General features: G+C 38.2%; 1 protein-coding gene across 1 annotated transcript in view; it reads left to right on the forward strand.

Annotated features, from left to right (window-relative positions):
* Positions 1–12,207: 12,207 nt before the first annotated feature.
* ICA1 (islet cell autoantigen 1) overlaps positions 12,208–19,412 on the forward strand; it is a 61,030-nt gene continuing 53,825 nt past the window's right edge. The window contains exons 1-3 of the mRNA XM_026090027.1: positions 12,208–12,275; positions 15,999–16,170; positions 18,184–18,256. Coding sequence (XP_025945812.1) covers positions 12,208–12,275; positions 15,999–16,170; positions 18,184–18,256 — 313 coding nt within the window. The remainder of the gene's footprint in view (positions 12,276–15,998; positions 16,171–18,183; positions 18,257–19,412) is intronic.

The raw sequence follows: 19,412 nt of genomic DNA on the forward strand, positions 1-19,412 counted from the left end.
GGCGCCGGTGCCCTCCGGGCTGGGGCGGACCTGCGGCGGGGTGAGGCACAAGATGGCACCTGCGCCTCCCTTTCGCCTTCGCTCCCCCCGCGTGCCGCCGTGCGGGCGTCTCGCCATGATGAGTGCACCGAGCCGTTCCTGCCTCCGCGCCGCACATCCTCCCTGGCCGTTTGCCCGCCGGGAGCGGGGACGGCGGGGAGGGAGACGTCCGCTTCTCCTCGGCGGTTTCCTGCCTCGCTGCCGGGCCCGGGGTTACGGTGCGCGTTGCTGGCCGCGGCGTGTGTCACTCTCCGGAGGGGCGGGCGGCCTGCGCTCCCCCGCGGGCGTCGGGGGCCGGCTGTGGGCTTTGGGCCTGGCAAAATGTGAGTCACGGGCCGAGTGCTGAGGCACTTACAGCTAATGAGACCGGAATAGAAAAAAATTATGTATCTTCTTTTTAAAGCTTATCTTTCGTGCAAGGTTAATCTCTCTAATCAGATTTCATCTGCATTCATCTAACTGGCACATTAATGTTTTTTGAACATATTCGTTTAAAAAAGAAGAAAAAAACATTACTTTCAAACATTATTTTTATGGCCAAGTCAGTTTTTAGTAAGCATAAAGAGCACTGTGCTGTTTAGTTAGTTGGTATCATTGCGTRTATGTTCAGGGCCAAACATATATAAATTGCCTGATCTGCACTCTCTTGGATAGTGCTGATAGTCTTAAGGTCCTGCGTGGACCCTCTTCAAGCAGTAATTCAGTTTTGCCTTAGTGGATCTAGTTCTAATCTACGAATGTGAAAAGGAAGTGATCTTGGGGTTCTGTGGACCCCCACAAACTTGTATTATATCAATATTTTTGATGCTTGATATTAGAGTAGTTCTTACTGTTTGGTTGCTCATCATACTGCCTCTCCGCACAAGCCTTGTTTTAAACCGAGTTGATAGTTTATTACCAAGAAGCACCCGTTATTCCCCCTTGTTTCCCTTGTTAAAACTTCCTCTTTCCTTCAGTTTCTGGATGGGAAAAGGATTTTATTTAATTGAGGTCTCAGAAGGCAACCCTGGTTCTTGTTCAGAGTACATTTCTTGGAAGTAAACTGCTTTCTTGCTTTTGTTTGGCAGGGCTGAGGCTGTCAGGAAAAAGATTTTCCTGTGTTTGTTTGTTCGATTTTCCAAAATGTTGCGCAGAGAAAATGGTAGGTTGGATTTTGCAGCCTGTAGTGCAGGCTGTGTTTTGTTATGACCTTTCATTTGATTTCTCTGTTAATTTACTCTTTCTCAACTTTGTCTATCCAGGGTTCCCAGGGAGTGGAAGTATCGCTCCATAGTGGTATCTGCCTGGCAGTGATCTAGGAGTTGCAGTTCTTAGTAGCATTTAGCATGAAGTCCATGAATGTGTCATTTAGACGTTAGTGTTTTTATACTGCTCTTTGAGTAAGGTAGCCTTTAAACTAGTAAAGTTACACTGTTGTGTGGACAGTYCCTTCATGTGATATAAGTAACTTTAAAAGCTTTATCTTAATGCCACTGAATTTAACTTAAGGCGACAGAGATCTCCTGTATAGTAAACCGCTATAACCGGTATAACCAGTCAAGTTTTTCTCGTGGCAAGCTCTACTGGAAGATGATGTGGCAGTTAAAAGCTGCCAGACATTGGTCAAAATGAGTTTCCAAACTTTTTTTTACTGTTTAAGCTTCATGGATGAAATACTGTTATTTCCAGGAATGTTCAAACAATGATATTGTTGTGAGTTAGATGCTGGTAACTGGAACTCACTGCTTCTTAATTGAGAAATAAAGAAAATAAAGAAAAAAGAAAGAAAAAAAAGTGCTTTTCAGGTACAGGTGACTCTCCATTGTCATCATGGGAGATGAGATTATATACGTGAGTTGAAAGTGTGCAGGTTCAAGAAGATCAATTATGACCATATGGAAAGGAAGGTTTCTTGAATATCTTTCAAGATTTACAAGATTACATTGATGGGGCAGGGGAGGTATCACATAGTGCAAAGTAAAACTGCTACTGAACCCTATTACAGGGCTGTGTTTTTTTTCCTTAGTAGAGTCTGAAGCTAACCTGTCTTATGCTCTCTTCTCAGTTATGCATACTTTACAGGGCTGAAAATTTGTTCTGATGAATTCCCAAGTAAACTTTTCTGGAAGAGTTAAATAATAGCCTCTTTTCACTCTTAAACTAGTGTTGAAAGCTGCTGGTATGAGTTGACAGGAAAACGTACCAATATCTTAGCTAAAACTAAAAGTTAGGAAATAGCCTCAAAGACTCTTTCTTCAAATATCTTCTGTAAGAGGGTTGCTCTGAAGTAGTTGGTTCTTCAAGATGTTTTGTCAGTGCTCAATCTTAAAATCACTCCAGAGACAAAATTATGCCACACGTTGAAGAAGCATTATAAATACAAAAGCCTGGAAAGTGAAGAGTGCTAAACAAAGAACCAAGCAGCCAAGAACAGTAGAAACATTTGACCTTTTGCACRTCGATAGTAATAATAGCCTCACGGTAGTTTTTCCTGTGCTGTTGTTAGCCATGGCAAACCGAGGGGCATTTTGACCTGTTATGTAATCACTTACGTCAGCCTTGGGAACTGTCTGTTCTGAATCGTTCAAACAGTACACAGATCCATCTTGCAAGTAGCTTCCTAGGGGTAACCACTGCTGTGGGACTAGTTGGCTGGTGTGCCAGGATCCAAAAGCGGTAACACAAAGGTTGAGTGGATTATGCATCTATCGAGAACATACAGCCTGTGTTGATCATGCACGTGCACTCAAAGAGCAGTGAAAGAAGATCACCCTGTATTGTTGTTGCTGTGCATGCTAAAACTGTGTTGTTAATCAAATCTCTTATTTATGGGTGTAAAATGATCTCCTGAGGGGTTTTAGAGAAAGTTATTTTCCCTCGTTCCCTCCCCCTGCATTATTCCCCCTCAGGTATAATAATATTGCTTCTTGGCATCTGCGTGGATGAATAAGGGAGGAGGTACTCAGAATACTGGGAGTGTTGACTGTGCCAGGAAATAGGGTATCTAAATAAGGGAGCCATTAGTTTGAACTTACATAACTACATTTGTCCATATTTGTAATGGTATAAATGTGAAAAAGGGGTTTCTGTATTTTTGTACATGCACTTCTTTTCTCATAGGTTCTATAAAAGTGAAGATTTCCTAAGATTAAGACTCTAGAGTTAAGGGTAGAATATGTCACAAAAACTAACTTCTTACTATCTTTTATAATCTATGCACATCAGGTATTCCATATGGCATTTTCTTTAGTAGTATTTTGTTACTAAGTTTAAAAATAGGATTTTAAGTTAGAATAAATGTGTATTACAAAACAATTTGATAGTCAGTTCAGAGAAATTAAGTAGGCCTGCATTTATAATGAGATTAAATACTGGGTTACATATTTCCCTAGCACTGATGCTCATTTGCAGAGTGAAGATCTGCCACTTGCCTTATCTCCAAACTGTTATTCCTTTAAACACCTAAAATACCTCATCCTATCCGAAGGACGTTAGCTCAGTGTTTTTCATAAATATAAATGGAAACTATTAGTCAAGTGAAAGCTTTTACATGAGAACAGACTGATACTGTGTGCTGTTGTTATTTCACAATAAGCAGATAGAAAAATCAATATAATCTGAAAAAGCAATTTAAAATTAATTTTGTGTCTGCTTATGTATATATCTGTCTTTCTGCATATATGGTGAAGTTCTCCATGCAAGGTAACTTATCTAGAAGGGTCTATTGTTTGCTGGTTAATCTGCCAACTACGAGTCCACCAGCATTATTTGACATATTTTGTTCTGAGACTGCATGTACTATATTGTGACTACGTGTACCGTTCTTATCAATGCTTTTGAGATAAACCACTATTTCTAGAAATTTAACATTCTGCTATTTAAAAAGACTAAAACCCAGCTCCACGTTTCATCTCGGTACATGTCATGCTCTGGAAACAAAGAGATCAGCTAAGCCTGTGAGTTGAAGAATTGATGCTCTTTCTCAATTTTGTAATGCAAAGTTTTAAAGACTTTTTTTTTTTTTTTGAGGAATAGTACTGGTATGGGTTATATAGGAGAAAAATAGTGTTTAAATGTTGATATGGTACCAAATTTCCACTTCTTCATGTAGGCTGAAGCTTTTATCTCTAACGGTTTGGGTGCTGAAAACCAATGGAGTTCAGATGGATTTAGACTCTTAAGTTTCAAGCATAAGCAAGAAGTAACCTTATGATGTGCAAACTTGCTGTATGTTATCTGCGACTGATTAATTTGTACATATTGGAGCTGGGAATAGAAAAATGGAAGATTCTAAATGATAGCAAAAGAAACGGGGCCCTAGATATCATAAGAAACAAGGCCCTAGATATCATCCTCTGTTTAGACAACTTGAGGGAATTAACCAGGGTAATTCTCAGTGTTAATTGTGTATTCTAAAATAATTATTCTACATTAGAGGCATAATAATTGTTTTTGGAATAAAATAACTCTTATAGTACTCTCTGCAGTAGCTACTAGTCATCTTCCCTGAGTAGACAGTATTAACTATGAGTTTAAAACTTAGTGAAACACTGATTGTTGTGTACTTAATGCCAGCAGTACTGCTCATATTGTTGGGTGTATTGTTTGCAGAGAGGTGCCTAGATAATGCTACAAAATGACAGAAAGAAGACCCAAAGCATCCAGGTTTCTTCATACCCTATGCATGATTTCTACTGGTGCAAGTCCTTAATCATACAATCTCAGTCATTTAATGCATCCACTTGTATTCCTGTGGTTTGTTCTCCACGCAATTTACTAGCCTGAAAAAGAAGGCAAAGGGAGTGTTATATTGGCTCAAACTACTTCCCTGTAAACAAATTCCAGTTTCACTCTGATTCTTCTGTTGTTTTGAGTTATTCATGCTTACATTTTTTTGTACATCTAGTTTTGATGTTAATACTTTTCTTTTGATCTTTAAAGGATCAAAACAAATTGTCTAGAATAAATGAAATTTTGCCAGTTGGGTCTCATAAATCTTGATAAAGAAAAGGAGAAAATGGAGAAGATCATATGTAAAATATGTTAGTTCCAGAAGTACTTACAGTGAAAGAGAAAATTGGTTCCAGCGGCCTTCATGGGATACACCATGTGCCAAGTGCAATGTTGCTCAACATACTGTTGAATTTTTTTCCCCAAGTGATTCAACAGATCACCATGATAATTCTGTTCTGAGAGAACTGGTGTAGGGAAGTGTTCATACTACCTGATTTAGCCATGTAATTCAAGTGCTTGATTCAGAAACTTTCATTTCTGTGCACTCRAAGGAAAGTGGTAAGGTTCTAATTTAGGTGCTCTGAGTTGCTCTTTGGAGGCACTTTTGACTGTCTGTGGTAGGTGGCTTAGTATTGCGAGGTTCATATTGTAACTTAGGCACCACAATTAGATGGTTGGAGTCAAACAGCATGAATTTTTTCCATCCTCTGGTGTATGGATATAGCGAAAGGAGTTATTCTTCTGTATAATGGATGTTGTTTCCACTGTGCTTCCTCTGAGAATGTGTGAAACTTCTTTCTAGATGTCAACTTCTGAAGTCAGTTGAAAGAGTGATTCTGTTGATAGAAGTCCTCTCTTACAAGGTTGCGACACTTCTTTTCCTAAAAAGCTGTGGATAACTATAAGTTATGTGCTTCTTAGAAAAAAAGCAAGGTTATGGATCTGCCTGTGATAAAGGAATAGACAAAAAGTTGTAGTGAATGGAACTAACTGTGCTAACGCAACACTTGCACACCAGTTCTGCAGACTTCTTGAGCTGATGAACAAGTGCATCAGTGAGTTGTCTAACAGAATGAAACTACTTGCAGATTTAAAGCTGAGCATGGATGAATCTGCAGGATTAGAACATCAGTGATGTGTGGTAAGAGCTTTAAAGGGAGAATTAAATCTTGTCATTTGTCATAGTGATATAACTTTAGATATATGTTAGCTGAATTACAGAGGTAGCCTTTCATGTAGTTAGACTAGGCACTATACTATACTATATACTATACCCAAGCAGATTTGCTTCCCTTCAGAGTACTTTACATAAATGAAACTATCACTCTTACAGATAAACTCTTTGAAGTTCTCCCTGTATTTTATTACGTAGTACCACTCTATTATTCCTGTTAGAAGTTTCTTGTAAGGCTACTGGTTTTAATAAAACTTTTGTAAAGTGAAGCAACTACAATGCCTGATTCTGCCACATTTGTAGCCATAAGTTGGGGTTTTTTTTAAGGTGCAGAGAACTTGTTGGGATTTGAGGATCCTCAGAACGTATTAGCTGCCTTGAAAGAATGGTTAACTGAGAGGATACTGCTAGCTATCAATGAAAGTACAAACTCATCTCCTGTGTCTGTTTTCATGAACACATTAACTTATGGCATGTTGGATTCTGCTCTGCTTTTCACTCTGTTCTCTTTTGTTGTTTCTGGATGCATCCCAGAAGAATGTATTGTTTGATCTGCGGCCTTCCTATGTAGCTATGGTAGGTCATCTTTGGATGTTAAACTTGGTCTGTAGATCAGCATTTATGATGTGTAGATAAGCTCTGAAGATATTTCAGCTCATCTCTTGGTTCTAAGAAGTTGTAGTTGAGTCAATAGTTTGTTTTGGAAACAGTTAAAAAGATTTCTGTTTGCAGTCTTTGGTTGCTTCTTGTTTTTTTCTACAGGATCTGTTGGCTGAGCAATTAGTCTAAGTGCTGTATAATCCACGCTCAGCCAAGGGCAGATACCTGAATGAGAGGAGAAGTTTCTGGGTTTTTTTTGTTTTGGGGTTTTTTTTGGATCATATCCCTATAACCTAGAAAAGCATTAAGATCTGAATTTGCCTTACCACATCGGTCATATATACCAGAAAATAAAAAAATAATCTGAGTTATGTTAATATGCAGCATTGTTTGTTATCAATTTGGCTATTGGGGACAAGGCAATCATACTGACTTTTTCCTATGAATAATCTCCAGATACTAACTGGATAATGTTGTTCAGCTCTTGGGAAATCAGACAAGTTGTGCTGCAACAAACTATAATATAATAAGGCTAAAAAACAGAAGCAAGCAAGTACAAATGGAAGGTAAGCATAGGGAACAGTAGACTTCATGTCCCTCAAATCACCAAGATAGCAGTTGTGATAATTTTCCTGTTTGCAGAGAACAGCAGTGGTGTACTCATATGATCTTGGAGAGTATAAAGAATCAGAGGGTTTTACAGCCATGTGGAATAGAAATGCCATTCTCTAATAAGGTGTCGTTCATCATGTTTCCTTTCAGCAGCATGGTTACTAAAATATTCAATTGGTGATGCAGTATGCTAGAAGTGTGATGAAGTTGTGTGCATTCCAGCTATTTTGGCTACCCATAGAAATAACTTGTGGATTAATAGTCTACGCACCAGATAAATTGCATCAGATGCAGAGATGCGATAGCTGACCGTTTGCAGAGCCATCTTGGTTCCAGCACGTCGTGTTAGCACATCTTGTTAGCTCTGGCAGAGCACTGCCTGAATTCAGCTGTACTGTTTCTAACGCCAGACTGAGTCTAGAAACAGTTCAGCTGTATTTCACAGTGTCCAGGCCAATACGCTCTGCCAGACCTGATCTGGCTAAATGCAGTCCTCCTGTCTAGTATCTGTATGCAGACAGGAAGGTTTGTGAAATATGGTGCTAAAGTTTCTTGATGGCTCCACAGAGGGTCATCTAGGGATATTCAGAGTGTCAGCAGGGTTTATGAACACAGCCAGGTTCATATGGAATTGGATGTTTTGGCATTGTGATCTCATCTTCTAGTAAGGCTTGTTATGGATAGGGCCAGCTCAGGTTTGACACTGAAACTGAGGAAGCCATCTGTCTCAGAACTTGGGGAAGCACATGAAGAATTACTGGAGCAATGTGTGAACTTCTCTAGAAAGCCTCAGATCCACCACTTGGTATGCAGCAATAAGCATGGATCTGCATACAGTTAACTGTAGTCTAGTACTGTTTTCCCTATCATGCTCTGTAGCACCTATTAACTTCTGTCTCCCTTATCCAGAGTATCCCTACCTTTTGTTAGCCAAGATAAAGGCAGCCTGTCACAGAGATCAGCTGTGATTTTTCGGAGAAGGTGGACTCTAGTTAGTATCATGTGCCTCCATTGTAGTCAGGCTTGGCAAAGGACAACTATAGTTATTTCTGTTCAGGACATTCATCTCTCATTCTTCGAAAGCATAACAGAGTTCAAAAGCTAAAGTAGTCAAAGGTTGCACGCTCACTCTTTGGCCTCTTTCTGCAGCCTCAAGGCCTGCATTTCATGACTGTAGGGATTCTTTATGTCATATGGTTGTGAAGCGTTCCTTATAATTCCTTGTTACTTGCCTGGACTGTTTCCAATCCCTGTTTATTAGCGTCTCTCATTTGTAGCTAGAATTCTGTGACTCTGGCATTTCTTTGAAAAAACTTGCTGCTTTCAGCTATCCCAGCTGTTTTTAATAATTTCCTTTGTCACAGCTGAACCAATATCTTAATGCTCTCTGGTTTCTGGACTTGAACTAGACAGTAATAATACATGAAATTAGGAATCATTAAAAATGTGAATGAATTCCAGCCCCATCACAAGCTTTAAGATGACTGCAAAGACAATTTTTCATAGCTATACATGTAGCAACATCTGAAGAAGGAAAGCTCTCTTAATGTTGAAAGATGTTTTCAGGTATGAATGAAAATCAACAACATGACTAAAAGGTGAAAAAATTTTAGATAACACTTGGAAAGAAAACATTCTGTACTCTTTTGTGTAATCACAGTGGTCATGGTGCAATATGTTATACTGCTGTCCCTTTATTCCTTTGTTGTGGAAAGTTTTCTGCAGTAGAACAATAGTGTCGGCAAACTTTCTTCTTCTAATATCATCACGTGGTACAAATTTTCAGAATCAGGTAGGTTGGAAGGGACCCCTGGAGGTCACTTTTCCAACCTCCTGCTCAAAGCAGGTCCAGTTAGAGCAAACTGCTCAGGGCTGTATCCAGCTGAGTCTTAAGTATCTCCAAGGACAAAGATTCCACAACCTTGCTGGGCAGTTTGTTGCAGTGTTTGACCACCCTCATGGTGAAAATTTTTTTCCTTATTTTAAGTTAGAATTCCATGTGTTCCAGCTTGTGTCCATGGCCTCTTGCCCTTCCAGTGTGCACCTCTGACAGTAGTTTGACTCTGTTTTCTCTACATCCTTGCATTAGGTAGTTGTAGACAGCAATAAGACATGGGTCTATTAGTCTGGTTTTCTTACAAACCCAGTTCACTCAGCCTCTCTTTGTATGTTATGTTCTCCAGACGCTGCCTGTTGAACCCGCTCCAATATGCCAGTGTTTTGCTTGTACAGGGAGTCTAAAACTGGAGAGTACTCCAGATGTGGTCCTGCAAGTGCCTTTAAAGATACCATGGGAAACTCTGACAAAGGCCTTGCTAAAGTCAAGGCGTACAACATCCACTACTCTCCCCTCATCCACCAGAGCCAGTCATCTCATTGTAGAAGTTAATCCGGTTAGTCAGACATGAATTCATGGTAAATCCCTTGGTAAATTCATGCTGCCTGTTCCCAGTCATCTTCTTGTCTTTCATGGGGATGGAAATGGCTTCTAGGAGGATTTTCTCTTTGATCTGTCCAGGAACTGAGGCAAGGCCGATAGGCCTGTAGTTCCCCAATCCTCTTTCTTGCCCTTTTGAAAATGGATATGATGTTTGCCTTTCTCCAGTCATCAGGCACCTCACCTAATTGCCATAACCTATCAAAGGTATGTCCAGATGACTTAAGTACTTCCTAACTTAATCTTCTTTACTGTGGGTAATGCTACATACCCACAGACCGGGGCTGGCAGAAGGCTCAGAGAGCTGGAAGGCCAGAGGGCTGACCTTCCAGTGAAAACCAAGGCAAAAGTGTACCTCTGCCATTTCCATGTTCTTTGTCATACAGTGAGCCTGTTTTCCTTAGCTTTCCTTTTGTTGCCTTTTGCATTCAGGCTGGTATCAACTCCAGTGCAGCTTTGGCTTTCCTAACTCCATCCCTGCCTGCTCAGACAATGCTTCTATATCCCTCCTGGGTAGCCTCTCCCTACCTCTGTCATCTTTGTACATCCATTTTGCATGAGGGTCGAGTCACAGATTCATCCATCCTGGCCTTCTGCCAGTGGTGCTCAAGCTTCTGCACATTGAAACGGGCTATTCATGTGTTTTGAAGAGGTTGTCCTTAAGATCAGCCAGCTGTCCTGAGCACCTTCTGAAAACCTCATTAGGGATATGACATATCTAGTGAAATAATATGTTCCTTAGAAAGAAAATCCTAACATTAAATCCTAAAAGTTGATATGTTTGCAGTTGAACTCAAATACAGACATTAGAATTCCTGTAACACACATCAGCTACATCCAGTTCAAGTAAATATTCCTACAGTACATTTTCCTCTACCTGTACCTCACTTTAATATCTACATTAATACATTTTTTCCATTTCAGTAGAGTTTAACTGTAATGCTTAAACATGAAATATAAATTAGTGTGTAGTACCGCAAATATTACACAAGTGTATCTACCTTGAAGCAAGTACTGTGTGAATGGAATTGACTTAGGGTGCCATTGAGATCAATGAGACCCAAGTCTGAACACAAATTTGTGGCCTAAGTTAAGACCAAAAAGAATGGAATGATTTTAGTGGAAATTTGGACTTTCCAGAGTGTTCTCAGTCACTGAGAAATATGAAACTCAGTCAGGGACTTCTCTGGCATAATTGGTTTCTTTATGAAAGTTCCAGTTCCTTGAACAGCATCTGAAATGAATGGGATCCAGGGAATTGTTTTGATGGAAATTATAGATGAAATACCACAAGACCTGTCAACAGTCGTCTGATTCTTTTCTAGCAACCACTCTTCTGTTTACTCACTCCCAGTCCTTACCAAGCTGTCTTTGTAGACCCTCAATTCTCATTAGGAACCAAAAGCTCGGTCTGTATTGCTAAATAAAACTGGGTGAGGGATTGAGCTTGAGAACTGGACTGCTTTTGTTCATGCACTTTAATTGCTGCAAGCTCACTGGCATGATTTTTTTGTATAACAGCTGGAGCTCTCTGGGACCTGTCTCTCTCCTGACACGTTTTGGGTGATACCAAATGCCAGGAACTGCTTGCAGTAGACGGTATAGGCAAGGATCAACCCTGGTTCCCTTCCACCCTGTTCAGCCATCCCAGCAGGCCTTGCAGCCTCAAACACCCCACAGGCCTTCATGTCCCACAGCAGGGCAARGAATACACACCCTCATTTTCATACTGTGAAAGCACTGTTCTAATGGCTGTGATACAGTCCTCACAGGCACTTTGAACTGGAAAAAAAAAAAAAAAAACACAAAGAATATCTTATGGGTATAGGGGTACTATGTAGGACTTAGAGCTGAGTATAGCCAAGAAGATCCCACGGCCAAATATAAGGTTAGATGTTTGGGGAAAAAAGAATGTGAGCTATACTTGCAAAATGAGAATGCTGCTTCGCCGTGACCCTGACTTTTTTTTTTTTTATTTATTTTTTTTAAGAGACACTGGTTTGCAGGAGAGTCAGGTGAACATGTACTGTATGTAAGGTCAGTGCCTTAGGTACCTGTTCCCTGGGTTGGTGATTACACTTTGTCCACGTAAATATGCATGTTATTTCATCTAGATAGGCTGTTATTTGCTTCCTGTCAAACCATAGTGTGCTGCTGAATAATCGAGTCATAGATGTGTATACAGGCCAAATCCTGTGTTCTTATCTCTTTCACACACACCCACAATTGAATTAAGGAGGACCAGCATTAAAACAGTGAAGTCGAGCATAGAAGCATTAGAAAATTCTGGAGTTAAGGTTGCCTGTGCCTTATGGCTCTAGAAGCTACAGCAAAGCAATGACTGATGCTATATGTGTTGTAGCAGATGCAGAATGGACAGCAATCGTAAGCATTTCTTTCTTCCTCTTTGTTCAGTATGTGGCTGTTGGCTTTATATTTAAACTCCACTGTGGAGACAGAGTTACCACTTTCCTCATGGTCTCTCCTGCAGTGCTTATCAGAGCAGAAAATTTTCATGAATTAGAATTTTTGTGAAGTGCTCAGCTCATCTTCCAGCATTGAGTTGCATTCTCATGCAGCTTGGCCAGGAAATTTCACAGGTACTGATAGCAAAGAAGTTAGAATCGGAAATATGGGATTTGGCTCCAGCCTCCAAGTGTATGCACTTCATGGTTGGGTATTCTCCATGGAAGTGCTCGGGTTTGATTCCCTTGTCCCACTTTCTCTAATCTGTCACAGTCCCTTTACCACTCTGGGGTTTGCCCTACTCTCTTGAAGCAGCTCCTTGGACATGTTTCCAGAGCCCTGTCTCCCCAGTGCAGCCCCCTTTCTCTCTGCCCCAGACTAGTGCTAAAGTTCACTTCTGGCACCATTAGCTTCCTAGCTGCTCATTCAGTCAGTGTTTTCTCAGTCAGCTTTCTGTGTTAGCGCAGCCTGTTCCGTATGTTCCTTCTGTTCCTGGTCTTACCAAAGGCCATTTTCCCGAAGCACTGTCTGACCGGCTTCTCTTTTGTCTCTTCTGTGGTCATGTTGGAGTGCCTCTGTTTGTCTGCTAGCTGTATGCTGGAGAATAGAGTCCTCTCTGAAAGCAGCAAAAGAAAAGCCACGTGCTCATTTTTCATAAGGAGAGTCTGGCTTTGTTTGTAAACCTGGCCTGGGAAGGAGTGTGCTCAGTTGCCTCTGGAAAAGTGGTGTGCCTGCCATCTGGTCAGCACCAAGTATAGTGAGAGTCTTGAGTACCCAAATTGGAGATACAAGCTTAAAGTTTGAAGGCATATAAGTCATAATCCATCCTTGTGGACTCTGATATTCCTCTTAGAAAAATCACCTGGTGGTTAAATTTCCTATCTGGGCCCAAAACATGAGGTAGCTAGTATTTTTCAAAAAGGGATCAATGGGACATTTGACTTTCTTTGTGTTTGAGCTATGTTGTGGCTAAAATTTTGGCAAAAGATCAACTGAGGCAGACACCTAGCACTGAAAATTTTGCCTTGCCTAGTCAAAAGTTACTGAATTTATTCCAGCCAAAAATATGTTTTTTACTTAAAAAAAAAAAAAAAAAAGCTTTAAGCAAATACAATAATAGGCAACACTTAAATGTGTTTGTCATGGGTTTAAATGAAAATTCTGTGTTATGTGAGGAAAGCATTTGGTCCTCAGGTTGATAAGTTTTGCCATAACGTGGTACGGAAGATGCTACAACATAGTAATTTCTATATGTGACAAGAGAGGGGTATTTTAGTATCTAACTTCAGAATTGCATTTTAAAGATGCTTGTTTTAACTGATAAATTTTTATTTTATTTAAGTGCCTGAAGAAAATACAGAAACATGGATGGTCATAAGTAGTAAGTACCTTGATCATTTTTCTTATTCTAAAGACCTAATAGTGTTAGGCATGTTGATTTATCGCTGCCTGGGTCTATCATGCATTATGTTCTGGCATCTAGTGTTTTTATGAAGTCACTGGTAGACATGCTGTTTAAAAAGAATAAAAATAAAAAATGAAAAACTGCCAAGTTATCATCAAAGAATGGATAAACAAGTGAATTGACTAGTTGGAAAATAGCATATGTTACCAATTTCCTGCTTAATGGAAAGAACTGTGTGAACTCTGTCTTATTTAAAAGGATTTATCCATGGTCTTCAACTTCAGAATAAAGCAGATTCTTCTTTTAGTTATGCTTTATTATATTTTTGATTGTTTAACAACACCTATATATATCCATGACTGCTTGACAAAACACCTATTTTAAAATTGACTAGTGTCTACCAGTAAAAATTGTTCACCGAATATTTTAGCAACATGATGATAAATCGTTCATCATCTTGAGGATAAACAGGAGTCGGGAATTTCCCCAAATGAAATTAGAAGTTGAATTTGTCTACTGTGATAGAGGATTATATTCCTTTTATTCCTCCAATTGGTTTATCAGTCTTTAATTCAAGAATCTGCATTAATCCCAGGATTGTTTTTGTGGCCTCGTATTAATAACTCATTTTTATTCCTTTCACCATACCCCCAGAATTTCTAGTGACCTCCAGTGAGGTAGATTTTAAGGCTGGGTGACAGCAAATGAATTAAGGTGTTTTCTTCATTTGACCATTGAACTGAGATTTCAGTTATTTGCACAGCTGTAGCACAAGTTAAAAAGCACACAACTAGTTAAAAAGCTAATGTCTTCATACCACCTTGTGATTGTTTTTAGAGTAATGCTGTTTTTATTGGAGTTACACTCTGGTATATTCTGTTTTCTCATAACGCAGGGGGATCTAGCAGGGATGTAAATCTTGTTATTATTAGAAGTTGTAGATTCTGCCTTTTAAAGATGCAACAGATATTGGTTCAATATATGCTTCCCCTGACTTGATACGCTGTCCATTGTCAGAGTATGTGTAATGATTTGTGCAGAATTGTGCATTAAATGTGATGCCTTTTGAGTATTAGGTATTTTGTGTTGTAGCACAAACAAAAAAACCCTTTATTTTAATATTATTGAAGTTTATAAGTAAACTCCTTAGTAATAATTCTTAACATAAATTTGAAGGGGTGCATATATTTGCTTTTAAAGCTTGAGGAGAAGCCAAGTACTTTAAATGATACATGCATTTTAAATTGTTTGTCCTTGCTCATTTCCAGTTTAATTTCATATCATCTCTTTGGTGATTAAACCACTGTCTCCTGACTTACAAATTAAAAGTAACAAACACAAATAGCAGATCACTGTCAAACACACTTCCCGTGAGGTTAAACTTTGTCATTAGTGACTGCGTAGAGCAGAGGTGCCACCCTTTCGGGGGAGTGGGTGCGCCAATGGCTGCTTGTTTCAGAATGGCCATAGCATTTCATGACTTAATGTATTTGCCATGCCTAAGGACTTCTCGGGGGAAGCATCTCTGAACTGTGTTGTGTGAACTGATCTAGTCAGCAGGATCTCACTAAGGCACCCCAGTTTGTAACCTCACAGATGGAGGGGGGAGGGTTTTATTATTTCTTAAATAAACTCTACCTCTTTAAATTTTCCTAGAATATTTATTACAGTAAGTTTCAGCAAACTTTTAAACATCTGCAGAATCACTGCAGCTTTTTATGTATGTACATAGAGGAAAGGGCATCTACTTTTACAGAAATCAGTAGTGAAATAACTCTTCCTAAAAGAGATCAATATTACATTGTAAAGCGATATTTCCTATGCTTTGTGTGGTTTAGATATTGTGGAATATGCAGATTCTGTTTAGATTACACTGTTTATTAGCTTTATTAGAGGGATGCCTGTCATCTCTCAATAGAAAGTACTTGTTGAAAAAAAATACCTTTTATGAACACATGATCATCATCTCAAACATCTACATAGTAAAAAAAAGGAGTGAGCTATCAATCTATCTTGCACATAGCAAGCTCAAAAGAGAGGGATTTTCTCCCTTTCCCTTTCCCTTTCCCTTTCCCTTTCCCCTTTTCATCTAATTCCATTCATAAAATGAACTTTGTGAAATCCTGACACTGCTGAAAATCGCATGAAAATTCCACTGTCTGTTTAAGCAAGTTCCTGTTAGTCTGCCATTCTATTAGTTAGATCTACTTATTCTTAATATTTTTTATGTATTTTAATCGCATGGGCTACAAATCATTCCATCATGTATTGGGAAGAATTATGTGCAGTTGATTATTTGGCAATACTACATACCTACATGTTCAAGTGAAAAGCAGTTTATTATTATCCAAAGTGAGATGGGTAATACTTGTGGAAATATAGCACTAATTTTAATAGCTTTATTATTAATACGTTATGAGGAAATGCATGTTAGAATACATGTGTCTGCATGCAAATATTATATTCTTGATGGAAGCATATTAACTAGGCTTGTTAGAATTATTTTTTAAGTGTCCTGTTGAAATATTGTTATTTTTTTCTTAATGTTTTAGTGGTTATTCAAGGGAATTTTATGATCAATATGCTCAAAGCCAAGAAAAATCTGTGGTCAATAAAATGCAACAGAAATATTGGAAAACAAAACAAACACTTATAAAAGTCACAGGAAAAAAGGAAGATGAACATGTGGTGGCTTCAGATGCAGACCTGGATGCAAAACTTGAGGTTTGTAATGTCTACATAATGCATATTCTTCAATTGTTAATCTTAAAAATGTTTTCATTTCTGTCAAGTATCTATGATGTGTGTGTGTATATATGTGTGTGTATATATATATATATATATAAAATTTAGTAATATATATAGACACTGTCACCATTCTTTTGTCATTTTACTGTTACTATGCTTTCTAATTTGGGACAAAAGTACTTATGGGGAGTATACTGGCATTTTGTAACACACAAACAAACACACAGTCCCTCAGACTGTATGTATTTTGAGCCTAACATCTCTTATATCCCTTTTCAGGTTTTTGGGGCAATTTTTTTTGGGGGGGGGGGCAGTGAGGGGGGTAATTCTGACTTACCATCTTTTGTGCATCTATCAGTTTAAAACATATTATTTTCTTAAAAATAAAATTGTAATCTATGCTATATACAAATAACATTCTTTTATAAAATACCACTATGCAAAGAAAGATCAAGGTACATAGTGCACTCTGCTCTCTGAAGCTTGTGTGCGGATTAGTAGTTTTCAATGCGTTGTCCAAAGGCAGCTTCTGAAAATTTGTAGAAGGGTAACCAAAAAAAGAATCATACTGTGTGATAAATCCAGTCCTACTGTCAATATCCCCAACCCCACTGGAAAAAAGTATAAGGCTCTACAAACTGAAAAGCTTGAAAATCTTTGATCCAAAGCAAAAGATAGAAAATGGGCTTCCAAAGTATAATAACCAAGATAGTGTCTAGCTAAATTTTATCAGTATAATTTTGTTACATAAAGGTAAAAGTTTTACATTACCGTTTTTCTTGCAGTCCTAGAAGATTGTTGACTTACTCTTCTCAGTTTTATACACATTTTAACTGAAATCCAAGTAGTTGTTTGGCAACAAAAAAATCTTGTGGTCTAGCTGATAGTGATAACTTGCAACATGATGATTTCAGCTGTATGGTCTTTATGATTGGGTTTAAGTCATGCGTGTTGATGTAAAACAAGTTGGAGGAACAGAAACAATATTTTATAAACATATCCTTGAGTTCCTACCATGCTGTTTGTATTGCAGATTCATCAGTAAGGAGGCTTTGTTAGCTCAGGTGGGATTGAAAAAAGGGAAATATGTGTTTACCAGCTAGAAAAGGACAAACGTTTTCACTTGGACAACTTCTTCATTGCAAGTCATGCTCTCAGTTTAAAAGACAAGGTCCATGTAAATGTACAGGAAGTCAAGCAGATGCGAAGGATGACAGGTTCTGTGTCAGCAGTCCATTTTGTTTATATTTGTGTAGTGCTTGATATAGTGGAGTTTAGGTTTAAGTTATAGATAGGAGATTTTAGAGGAATTGCTATGAGTCTCTCTGCCTCTCTGTCTGTCTCTAGAAACAATCTCCAAAGATAGTCAAGACTGTTCAATTTTTTCTCTATTTCCTTTGAAAACAACTGCTTTATAAATTTGGTCAGAGAACTCCAGGGTAGAGTTGTGCCAGTAAAGAGTCCGGTTAAAATCAGTAACTTTCCATCTTGACATACCTATTTGCAAGTTTGTGACACTCTACTTTGTGGCATTAAAAATCTAGTATATGTATTGCCATTTAACACATTTCAGTGAAATTCTTGATAGACATTTTGATAGCTTTTTGTTCTGGTGGGGGTTGTTTGGAAACAGTTTTGTAAATGTCTTCATATATATCCAAAGATACCAGTAAAAAAAGGGGAAAAAAAGTAATTTGATTAACTATCAGCTGTTTTGAATAAATGTTTCTGTCTTTATTTACCTTTTGTAGGTTTTGATTGTTCTGTCTGTAGTTTGAGTGAACAATTTGATTGAAAGAAAAGCACAGTTGATAAGGGAAAAAACTTTTTTTCAAGCTGGAAAGGCTACTCATTGTTCAAGGAGGAAATAGTGGTCCCTAATAGTTTTTACAAAAAATTAAGACAAGCTCTTTCTTGTATTTTAATATTCAGTGTTTCTCACATACACTTACAGGGTTTTTTTGTGCCTGTATTCTGTTTCAATTTTAGCTGTTCCATTCAATTCAGAGAACGTGTATGGAGTTGCTGAAAGCAATTGAACTGTATCAAAAGAGGATTTGTTGTAAGTATAATCAACTACAGTAGCTAAGAGTAGGTCTATAATACGGAATCATCTAACTAGCAAAAAAATAAAAGTGAAAATGGGAAACTGCTACTGTTTCATCCTAGTTAAACTTAAAGATAACCTTCATTGCAAACAGTTTTAAAGGCAAACTTGCTTATATGCTTAAAGGTCTCCTACTTTTTCTTAAATTTTGTGTTTGGTATTATGCAGTGATAGGCAGAAAGACTTATGGAAAAAGGCTTGCTTTTTAAGGGTGTTTTTTTTTTTTTCTCGTTACTTGCTTGGCCTGTCTAAATTAAAAAGTGCTTTGTCTTAGAAATTCTAACTGTTGTTTTTCATCAGGCCTGACTATGAAGAATATAGGGCTCATTATGAGTTTGGCTATTAAGTAATCCACACTGTTACAATGAATTTGATAAATGGCTGTAACAAGTGGACAGTCATTAGTGAGAAACAGAAATCTAATTTAGGAAGTTTCAAACAGGAGGTTGTATTAAATGAACTCCAGAGGTCTTCTCCAATAAGTATCTTTGAATTCTGTGCTGCTGTGATTTCTGGCCTGGAAAAGAGAATCAACTTTGCTGGAGACATCTTTTAATTTTTTGTTGTTGTTGTTGTTGAATGTCATCCATATTTTCTCTGTTTTCCTCCTCCAAAGAAGCAAATCGGAGATAATGTTTCAGAATATTGAAGTAAAATTAGAATACAATATAGTCCTGTGTATCAAGCACAAGAAGTGTTTCACACTAGTAGGTGAAATCTCTGATACAAAGATGTACACGCAGCATGTTCTACCAGAATATGCTATGGATCTGCATTGGATTTGACTGTCAAAATTTAGAAAAATGACAAGAGTACTTCAAAAGATCTTCTTTTATAATAGATACTATTCTCCCCCTTGAGAGAGGGAAGAAATGGATACTGTAAGAGACAGACAATTTGGAAGACTAATATAGGAGGCCATAATGAAATATTTATGTGAGAATGCAAGATCTTGACTAGCCAGGGTTCCAGTTTGGAAGTATCCAACATCTCAGTATATAAACACTTTTATTTTTCATCCTGTTCTTGTTTAAAAAACGCTTGGTTATAAGTAGAAATATTTCAGATATTTCAAGTAGAAATTCAAAAACAGTATTTGAAATGTGTAAAT

Source organism: Apteryx rowi, unplaced genomic scaffold, assembly GCF_003343035.1.
Source record: "Apteryx rowi isolate R43461 unplaced genomic scaffold, aptRow1 scaffold_845, whole genome shotgun sequence".
Lineage (NCBI taxonomy): Eukaryota > Metazoa > Chordata > Aves > Apterygiformes > Apterygidae > Apteryx > Apteryx rowi.